The sequence below is a fragment of the Myotis yumanensis genome, unplaced genomic scaffold (genome assembly GCF_028538775.1).
Source record: "Myotis yumanensis isolate MYYU_CA2020_CCGP unplaced genomic scaffold, mMyoYum1.0.hap1 SCAF_2, whole genome shotgun sequence".
NCBI classification, from domain to species: Eukaryota; Metazoa; Chordata; class Mammalia; order Chiroptera; family Vespertilionidae; genus Myotis; species Myotis yumanensis.
In genome coordinates, this window is record NW_027223753.1 from 114494901 (window position 1) to 114505960 (window position 11060).

The following is an 11060-nucleotide window of genomic DNA, read 5'->3' on the forward strand; positions in this document are numbered from 1 at the left end:
ATGCACCCTGGTGGTCAGTGCACATAATAGCAACTGGTCGACTGGTTGTTCAGTCACTTAGGCTTTTATACCAGGTATATACAGATAGGACCAGATCCATCAGAAACATAGTCAAACACTAGACACCTGTTATTTATCTAATAGACACAGTTGTGTTATATTTGCTTATGGAATGAGTATATAAACACAATAACCCTTCTTAGCCAGGTGCTTGGTGAAGGTCATGAATCCTGTGGCTGGTTTAGGACATTTAACCTATTTAATTAAATGTGAGTCCATGCAATTCAAGAACAATTTGCTAAACTCCAATAATCAACGTCTTTTACAGGGGTGACGCCATGAGCTCGGGCAGAAGCATGCCCCTCCATGGGGACTGTGAGGCAACCGCCCTGCCTCCACCTGCTTCCCTCCTAGGAAACGGTAAACTTTATTAGCAAAACATCTGCCAACACCTCAAATAAGAATGTCTCAAGGAAAACAAAGCACAATCGGTATTTTGTTGTTCATGCTCTTAAACTTCTGAATTAAATCCAAGAAATGACCTTGTCTTGGAGTAAGCAAAAGCCAACTGCTTTTCTTCAATCTAAGTATGCTGTAATGATCACAAAATGCACAGTGACAGCTAAATGCAATGGAAGTGGGGAAACAAAATTGCCCAAAAGGGCAGAGTTGGAGCAACAACTGAAATTTGAATACAGTGGATTAGATAATAGTATCCACTACATGTCAAATTTCCTGATTTTGGTAACTACCTTACTTATATAAGAAAATGTTTTAGGAGAAATGCAGTGAGGTATTTAGGGGCAAAGGGGCAGGATGCCTACAATTTACATTTGAGTAGTTAAAAAATATATATGTTTGAACAGAGTGAGCACAAATGAAAAAGCAAATGGGGCAAAAAGGAAACAATTGGTAATTCTGGAAAAAGGGTATATGGAATTTTTTGGGGCATTATTATTGCAACTGGTAATAAGTTTGAAATCACATAAGAATAAACAAATGTTAAAGAATCTGGGACAGAGTTAGCATATTAATCCTTTATAGCAGCGGTTCTCAACCTGTGGGTCGCGACCCCTTTGGGGGTCGAACGACCCTTTCACAGGGGTCGCCTAAGACCATCAGAAAACACATATATAATTACATATTGTTTTTGTGATTAATCACTACGCTTTAATTATGTTCAATTTGTAACAATGAAATTGGGGGTCACCACAACCTGAGGAACTGTATTAAAGGGTCGTGGCATTAGGAAGGTTGAGAACCACTGCTTTATAGGATAGAAATTCCTTTTGCAGAATTGCTCAAATGAATTAAGTGTTATCATAATAGCGGTTTTTAAAGAAAAATATTTTAAACTACATATCTATGTGTAAATGCAACTTAGTTTTTCTTTTACTAGGGGTTCTTTGGGACTCATCTGAATGAACCAATAAAATTTTGCAATGAAGGCATCAATGGTTATAATAAACAATACTTCTTTGACCCCCGTAGAAGCCAAAGCCTTCTCCTTCCTCCTTTGGCCCTTCTGAAGGTTTGTGGGCACAAGTCTGTTGCCCTGGCGTGCAGTTCCCAGCCACACCCCCAGTGGTCCAAGGTCCAAGGTTTTTGATTCCCCACTACATCAGAAAAAGGAGCTCCAGGAATGAAACGTACCCTCACCCCAACCCCCTTTTTTTAAACCCCTTTTAGTACTAGGGAGGTGAACTCAGAAATGGAATGAGAGTTATCTGAATTCCACTGAAAGGATGAATTCCTGGCAGTGTAACTTATTATGTGTGATAAGCAGATAATTAGGGGACTACTTACTGGCTGTGGTCTCTCTAGCTTCTCAACATTCTTTGGACTTAGTGAAATGAGAGTTGTAGCAGAACCTAGTATAGACTCAAATCAGGGTAAAACTTACAATTTAACCAGCAGTTAAACTTAAATGTTACCACTTTTTAAAAAAATGTCTAGCAATTCAAGCTAGCTCCTCTGTGACTAAAAATGTTTACTGCCCCCAATATATGATCACAGGTGGCTTTCTAGTTAATTTATGGGCCTATTAATAATTAATATTAGGTTTATCTCCAAGAAGATAATTGTTCTCCCACCATGTTAATTCACTTTAAAATCTTTACTGTGGGAAGAATTAAAACAAAATTTCAGTTGACTTGAGATCTGTAGGGAAAATATTTGTTTTGTAATTTTTGATAAAGGCATTTTCTATTTACATAAGCTACTCAGAGTGGGGGTGTTTATGATTTTTTGTAATCTTACATAGATTGAGAAAAAAGGTGCTGTCATCATTTTGATGGCTGTATGTTCCTCCTGTTCAAAAGGTGTTTACAACTATTGGTTGAGTCACTATAATTAGAACTCAAGTACCCAATGTCCTGTGTGACCTTGAATTAAGCCTACCATGTCACCTCTGAGCGCATTCACAAAAATGTCTATGACTCATCTGTTGACTATCAACAGTGAAGGAGGTCAGACATGGGCAGTAGGAGAAAGTGGAATCTCTTCTTGTGAATTAATTATAATACTCAACCTGCATCTGTCTAGCATCCTTCCTGTAAAGAGTCTCAGCAAATTTTCACTTAAATCGAATGGTAAATTCCTCACCTCCACTATGAGATAGTGCAAAAAGATAATTACTAACCAATAGCACAGTGACGGCTTCACAGATAATAACAGAAGACAGTACCACTAGGACCAGAACTGTCAAACAGTGAGGAGACTAAGATACTGAACTTTACAAACTATTTTCTGGAGAAGGCAATTCTCATTAACATATTGGGTTAAAAAGTCCTTCTTTTGCCTGAGAAAGTTAACAAACCCCATGCTGCAGACAGCCTTCTCACTAAAGGTATCTTGGTGGAAGACTCTGAGGTAATTTTATTGCAGTAATCTGAGAACATCCTGCTTTTGGGGAAATGGGGGAGTGCATTTAGCCTTACAAAGACTCCCTGGGCTGGCAGGGGTCTATTTTTAATCTTAGACACTTTAAACAAAAGTTGACTTTTGACCAAGAATGTTTCTCATCTGACCGTAGCCAGAGTTAGCAGGCAACCACACACTGTCTTGGAGAACCAGTTCTGTAAGGTCCCTTCAGAGTCTATGTTCAAGAAAACAAAAGCACCTTCAGGTAAGAGCTGCAGTTAAAGGCTCTGTGCCATACTACCAGTAACCTCATCAGACCTTCCATCCTTCCCTTCTTTGTGGGCCGATTGCTGCTCATCCTGCAAAATGCAGGCCTGACACCACCTACTGCAGGGCGTCTCCAGACTCCTGCACTCCTACCACTTCAGAAGGGCCCTGCTGCTCTGTTAGACTCAGTTTCATAAGGATCTAGCAGGAGAGGGATAGCCGGCTAGGCAGATAGGCTGTAAGAAGGGGAGGGCTTGGGTCTGCAGGGAGTTGCAAGGGTTGGTACGATGTTAAGTTATGGATAATCCGGAGGAGCCATCTCTGGCCTAGGTTATATCAGAGAGAGAAAGCAGGCAGCTGCATTAAGAAAACCAAAGGCTAACACCCAATGTTGGTGATGCTGGAGAAAAATGGGCCATGGTCAATGATTGCGAGTGAGAAGGCAATCCGGCTCTGCTGGTAAAGTTTTTCATTTCTGTACATACCCTTTGGCCTACCCCTCAACTTCTAGGAATATATAATTAGGAAATTATTATTTTCTTATACACAAAGATTCAGTTATAGCAGTGCTTTTTTTAAAACCACAGTAAGAAAACAATGACTTATATGATGACAAACAAGAGATTAAGTAACTCTGGTACTGCTATAAAACTGCACTGCTATGCAGCCATTAGACACAACCTTTAATATCAATGTGGAGAAGCAGCCACAATGTGTTAGATGTAAATAAGTTATAAAATAGTGTGTGGATTCTCCATCTTACCTGTTTTTTAAACGATAAAAAACTCCATTGATGTAAAGTTGCAAAGACATATGAAAAATGATAATAGTGGTTATTTCTAGGCAGGGGGTAGTATAGGGGATTATAATTTATACTAGAGGCCCAATGCACAAAATTCATGCACAGGTAGGGTCCCTAGGCCTGGCCAGCAATCAGGGCCGATCGGGGCCTTCCTTCGTTACGTGCCGCCCTCTGGTGGTCAGTACATGTCATAGTGAGCGGTTGAACTCCCTGTCAGTCAAACTCCCCAGGGGACAATTTGCATATTAGCTTTTTATTATATAAGGATTACTTTCTATGTTCTATATTTTAAAATAATAACTTTTAACAATGTATTTTATTATGTGTAAAAAAATATACACATTAAAAAACACTGCTTGATCTAACCAGGATTTCCTTCTAAAAGCATTAAATAAATGAAAAAAAAGATTCATCACTAAAAAGCCAATGCTGAAGCCAACTTACTCAGCTCTAGGGAAACCCTACATGATTAGGAGTAGGGAAGAGAAGCTTGGTAGAATCTATGGGAGAAAATAAAAAAGATTCCTTTTTTACTTTTTAAAGTTTATGCCTCCGCCTGACCTCATACACTGGCCACTTTCTATTAGCTTCTAACTATGCATGTCTGTAAGGGTTTACTCTGTGCTGCGGCTGTGCTGGGCACTGTGTGCGAATTATTACCGAGTTTGATCCTCACCCCCTTTTACCAATAAGCCAATGAGGCTTGAGGGGTCACCAATCCATCACAGTGGGATCTGGACCAGGAGGCTCATGTAGGTAGGGCCTGATCTCAAAACCACCTGAATAAGAGGCAGCCTGCGGGGAGGAGTGACCCAAAGACACTGCCTTTGTTGATTCAAAGTTTTAAAATAGGGCCCAGGCCCACACATTTAACACCAGGGGTGTCTTCCATTCACCTCTATTAAGTCTGTGGATGAAAACTTATCTCATAGACACTATAGAGTCTAAAAATCATTACATATAATCTTTACCCAAATGGAAATGAGGACACAGTTTCACAATTTTTAAGAAGTGAACGGAGATGAGCATCTGGGGCAAAGCTGATGAAATTCTGTTGCAGAGTCTTCAGCATCTCTCAGAAGTCTTGAAACAGACACTCCAAGGTGTAATATAAAGACACATCTGATCAGGAAAAGTGTTTAGCTTTCTTCGTCTCCGTTTCAGGATGTCTACAGTGCAATCACATTCTAATGCCTTATCAGACTGCACCCTCATGACTCACCCAACAGCCTGACTGCTGCCACTCACTTTAGCAAATGTGTACCTACTATGTGCCACTTTCAGGGCATGAGGACCTTTAGGATGTGATTGAGAAATGCCACTGTTTACAAGTTTTGTCAGATGTACATGTCTGGCTCTTAAGATATTTCACAATACATGGGGCTTCCGACCGGGATAATCTAATTCAACTCGGGCTGGGGACGTCATAGGCCAGACCTGCTGTGGATTGGCCTCCACTCTGATTGTACTAAAAACTAACTTCAAGTCATAATGATTTACTCCAGTTCCAGTTATGGTAACCCGGGAAAAATCCTTGGCCAACTATGTGTGGAATCAGCATTAAACTTCAGTACTCCTACATCGCATTCTAGTGCTTCTGATCTTAATTTTACACTTAAAAGCTGTATTTTCAACATTGTGCTTTACAATCTGGAGCCTCACTCTGACTGTATGTGGGCTCCAGGACTGCTAGCACAGGCTGTTATGAGCCAACCTGGTCAACGGCAGCTGGTAGAGAGGACCGCAGGGGCAATTTCCAAAGAGATTATTTTGTCTTAGGGGGATTTCTGAGGTTAAGAGGAGATCTCTGAAATGGTTTTGGCAAATTGGCTTCTCCCTTCAGACTTCTAGATGATCATCACTCTCATCTAGCAACACCCCTAGTACCAGTCCTCTTCTATTTGATATGGTGAAGCAAAAGCCCTCTGTACCACTTCTAATCTGATTTCAGTGCACCCACCTGCTAGGTGTTATCTTCATTCTTTATAATGAATGAACAAACAGGCACAGCGAAGTACATGACTGAACCAAGGTCATACGAAGCCAGGAGGGGAACCCACTTCTATCTCCTGGTAGTGCTCTCTTCCCTGGTAGTTTACTGGGTTCTGAAAAAAGATCCTTGGTATAATCATTTAGGCCAACCCCTTCTCTTTGAGATGAAGACACTCAGATGCAAAGAAATAAACTGGCTGGTACAAAATCAAACATAGTCACTAGCACAACAGTGCAGGTCTCCCAATGGCCAGAATGGAATATTCTCTTGTCAAAATAAAGATTTTAAAAAGCGCTATAAAATCACATTAGTTGGGAACCTATCCGAGTTCCAAAGTTCATGACGATAAGGTTCAATGAACACTCTCTAAAAGAGAGATAGGAGGTTGCCCACTGGCAGTTGGAATTTGGTCTGCAGACATGGTTGGTTTGGCCTGAGAGTGCCATCCTTAAATTTGAGTTTGGGCAATGTTAAAAAAAGAAGTGCGATTTTTATCACTAAAAGATGCAGATTTTTGTCTTTTCTTAAAAAAAAAACCCCAAAGGTTGGGCATGGCTGCAAACACTTTGCCAACCCTGCCAATCACCCAGCACAGAGCAGAAGTTGGCCCTCGGAGAGGCATATGCTCCCCAGCTCCCCAGCGGCTCCACTGTCCGATGTCTCCCAACCCCAAGGCTACGGGCCTGATGATGCTCTCCTGGTATTTAGAACTTGTCTCCATTGAACTGGATGAGTCCACACTGGGAGCGTTTAACTTTCAACTGGATTATCTAACTTCACTTTTTTTTTTTTAAGGAACAAAAACACCACCTCACAATCTGAGTGCAGGGAAGACTTGCTGACCGAGACTTTCCAGTTCAATAATTATTTAAAGACATGCTACTAGAAATTCTTAGAGAAGAAAAAGGAAAAATGGAAAGAAAATGTATCATGGTGTAAGTGGGCTGCAGTGGTTTTAGCATTTTCCACAGTTGTGGAGAGAAATACTTGGCGGATATTAAAAAAAAAAGTTGAGTGGGGGCACAATGGTGTCATCTTTACTTCTCTTACACCCACGCTCCACTGAGGTGGTGGGTCTGAGATAGCGGAACAGGATGTCAAACTTCTCAGGCATGGAACAAGACATAGAATGGACTAAAAATACCACATGTGGAAAAGAGACATACTCTGATAGAGATCCTTTTTTAAAAAGGAGACCTGAGCTGGAAATGCATGTGGTGCCCTCCATCAAAGGTGCTGGCAGCATTCTAGCCTTTAATTAAGTGGCCCCAAACCTATGTAAGGAAGCTATTTGGCAACACATCCATCTTGGGGTCAACTGAAGCATGAACAGTGCAGAAATGTAATGAAATGCCCCCAAATATTAGGCTTGTAGATTATTTTGCCTCCAATATTCCTACTCCATGCCCTACAAAATTCTTGCCAATGAATTTTGTAGTGAGCATGTCTGTTGTCTTTTGGAGATGTTCCCAGCAGAGGCCCACTTGGTGCATTTATCCAACCAGATGGTTTTGTTACTGGTGTCAACCTTGAGTTATGATTTGGAGCCTTGGAGATAAGCTCAGATTCAAAATCCCTACATAGTGAGTTGTACAAAGGATGTGTGCCTTTGGGATGAAGGTTCACGGGCTGGTCCACTTATTAGCTGTGCGATCTTGACAAGTCACTTAACTCTTAACCTCTCTATAGGCATGAGTTTTCTCATCTGAAAAAGAAGAAAGGCAAACTAATAAAAGCTGACCCACACAAAGTAAGTAGCTGGCATACAGAAGGAACCCAATAAGCATTCCACATAATCTCCCTTCACTTCACAGAATGTTGGACGCTATGGGGCCTTAGAAGTTGAGCAGTCCCACCCCCTCATAAACACAAGAAGAAATTAAGGACCCAGAAATGCTCTCAGACAAACAATGGCAACTCCAGCAACTCTTGAGACCTGGGCTCTGGTATTTCACCCAAAGGTGGTTTTCTCACATAAGCCACCCCATGAGAGATTCTAAGAGCAGATAGGGATAGTGACAAGGCAGTCCCTTTGTTTTCCAGCAGCAAGTGCAAGCCACAGGGCTAGGTACACAGATCTATTCTGTTGAAGTTGACATAGACCTTACTACTCCTTCCTGCTCTCATCCTCCCCAACTAACATATCTTAGTTGCTTGTTGGGACTCTATATACATTCAAGTTTCGTTTGTCAAACTAAGTGGCTGACCTCCCCTGTCAATAGCTTAGATTATTGGTCAACCAAAGGTAAGACATGGTACTCCAGCATTATAAAATCTCTCTCTCTCTAATCTCTCTCTCTCTCTCTCTCTCACAGACATACATACACAAACACGCACACCACACACACACACACACACACACACACACACACACACACACACGACACTTTAATTACTCTCTAAGCTTGGTTCCTGGTCTGTAGGGAAATGGTTGACCCTGTTAAATTTCAGCTTGCAAAGTGCTGGCTTTGCCCAACTGCATTCTTACAGAATAGGGATGTGGAAAATCAATGATGTATAGAGAAAGGTGAGTAGCTGATTCCCAAGAGAACTACTCTTCAAAAAAGACTTCACTAGCATGTTAGATGTTGGAAAGAACATATATGTCAATAGGAACCAGAATCCTAGATCCTGAAAGAGAAACTTCACAGTTCGGATAGCATGTTATAACTATTTCCTTCACTTTCTCTTGGGAGCAAAACAATTCTCTTAGAAGATTGCTTTTTGAAAATAAATTATGGAATATTGACTGATATAAAATACTCATTTGTGAACTGTAAATCATCTAAAGCCATTTCTTCTACTGCCCACTGAAGGTTTGGGGGAAAGTGAAGGGCTGCGAAGATGGCTCCCCAGAAATCCTGTGGCACACACCCCCTGTAACCCAGCCCCCACAATACATCTCCAACATCAAATATCCACTCTTGTGTCACTATCATCAAATCTTCTCTTGATCATTAGGCTACCACCTTCTTCATGATCCTAAGAAAATTACAGAAATAGTTTGTCTATATATTAAGAGAAACAACTATTGATTAGACTGGGTAAATTTGTAAGCATTATGAGGAGTGGTTGAAAATAGAGTAACTTGTTAAGGTTGAAAGAGAAACCACAGTCCAAACATGAATTCAAACCCTTATTTGAATATGCTATTTTAAACTTATCTGTGGTAGGGCACAGACCAAATTAAATCACTCATTTACTGACTTGAGTCCCAAGCTTCAGTTCTCGGGTGGATTATTTTTAATTTAAAAATAAGCTCTTGCCCTATAAAAATAAGCAGCACCAAGGAGAAATGCAAGACAGCCTAACTGGCTCTAGAGGCAGAGCAGTTACTTTTACACAAAAACTCAAAAGTATTAATGACATTATTTCCATTTCTAAGTTTAGAAAAAGAACTTTATGGTATAGCTCTAGGTTGTAATGAAGTAATACAGACAGGTATATCTCTGAAATTACACCTTATGATTTTTAAGTGACAGATGTAGGTAAATAGATGTTATAATATGACCACACAATGCAATACTATATAGCCACTTAAAATACAGCAAGGGAGAACTATGTTTCAGCCATCGAAAAATATGTGATAATATGAATTTAAAACAGCAAGCTGCAGAAGCCATTTTTTGAAAACAAAAGCAAACATGCCTACATGTATGTATATATAACCTTCTTGACACACACTGACATCTCCGATTCTAAATTCAGCTGCATGAGTGTATTTATACTTAAAGAACTGTAACCACAGCGCCTGTGTGCCTTTCTTGTTAAATTTCTGATTAACTTTTGTTTTCACCCCACTTAGCAAAAACACACACAACTCTCCAGTACTTAGAAGGCTACACGAGGGAAAGGCTTGGCTTGCATGGATTTTCTTGTTGCTTAATGAAAGAAAACAGGCTGTAGTCGTCCCCTCCCCCTTTTTAGCTATATTCCTGAGGGTTCCCACGTGTCAGGGGCAGCCAGATGGCACGTGCGGGGTGCAGGAGAAATCCGGTACCAATCCTGCCAAACTGAGTGCTGGTAAAGGGTGCGTGTAGCTCGCCCACTTCCTCCCATTTCAAACCTTCACAGATAGTCTGCTTCTCCATCCAAGTTTTATTTGTGCGGCCCACCCGAGTACACATCTGCAGAGCACACAGGCTCTGCATGGGGAGAGCTGTGATGTGTTCTAACAACAATCGCGTGCCAATTCGCCTGGGGTCAGTGCTCGAGCAACCGTCAGCCCAGAGCTACTCCCAAAGTGGGCAGGTAGGGTATGGAGAAAGGAGGGCAAAGTGTAAACATTTATTTTAAATAAATGAGGTGACACCTGCCTCTCAGCGCCGGCGAGTGGGATGGAGGACACAGGAGTTCTGGGAGATCGCCAGGCAGAGGTGCGCAGGTGGCACCCGGCCTTACCTTGCAGGGAAACAGGACTGCCGAGGCCACCTTCTCCATAGCAAGGTTCCTGATACTGGGCGTCAGGGCGCCCCTGCACGTCGGGCAGCAGCTCAACTTCTGGCGGCATTGGTTACACACCAGGTGCCCGGCCTGGCACTGCAGGATGGGGGGCAGGACATAGTCAAAACAGACCGGGCACTCGAAGAGCGAGGTCAGCTCGTGGTGCTGTGGGGACACCGGGCCAGCCCCGCCACCGCCGCCGCCACCGCCGCCGCCGGGGCCCGAGATCACCGCCGCCGCGGCGGGCACCGCGGACGAGCCGGGGCCCGCTGCCGAGATGGTGGCGGCGGCCGGGGGCGCAGTCGGAGACGGAGCGTGCTGGGGCGGCGGCGGCGGCTGTTTGCTGCAGGGTTTGTTAGCGCTGGGGCCGGTGGAGGACGGGCGGCTCATCGCGCTCCGAACCAACCATGGAACTGCGGGTGTCTGCCGACCGCGGGGCCGCTGGGGTCAAGGCGGTGCGCGCCGCCCGGGCGGTGGGCTCCGGAGCAACGCCACCGCGCCCGCCCGGGACCCGGCAACGGAGACGGCGGGCGCTGGGCAGGCGGCGGCCGGACCGCGCAGACGATCTCCGCGGCCCCGGGCGTTCCGAACACCCCTCCGCGCCCCCAGGCCCCTCCTCCCGGCGGCGTCGCGGGCCCCGAACCCGAGCGCGGCGCAGAACCCGGCGCCCCAGCTCGGAGCAGCCGCTGACGT

The 11060-nt window shown here is 43.4% G+C and overlaps 1 protein-coding gene across 1 annotated transcript in view; it reads right to left on the minus strand.

Moving 5' to 3' along the window:
* Positions 1–11029, minus strand: part of SIAH2 (siah E3 ubiquitin protein ligase 2) — a 28122-nt gene extending 17093 nt beyond the window's left edge. Inside the window, exon 1 of the mRNA XM_070405972.1 lies at positions 10326–11029. Within this exon, the coding sequence (XP_070262073.1) occupies positions 10326–10757 (432 nt within the window). The 5' untranslated portion in view covers positions 10758–11029. The remainder of the gene's footprint in view (positions 1–10325) is intronic.
* Between the last annotated feature and the right edge of the window lie 31 nt (positions 11030–11060).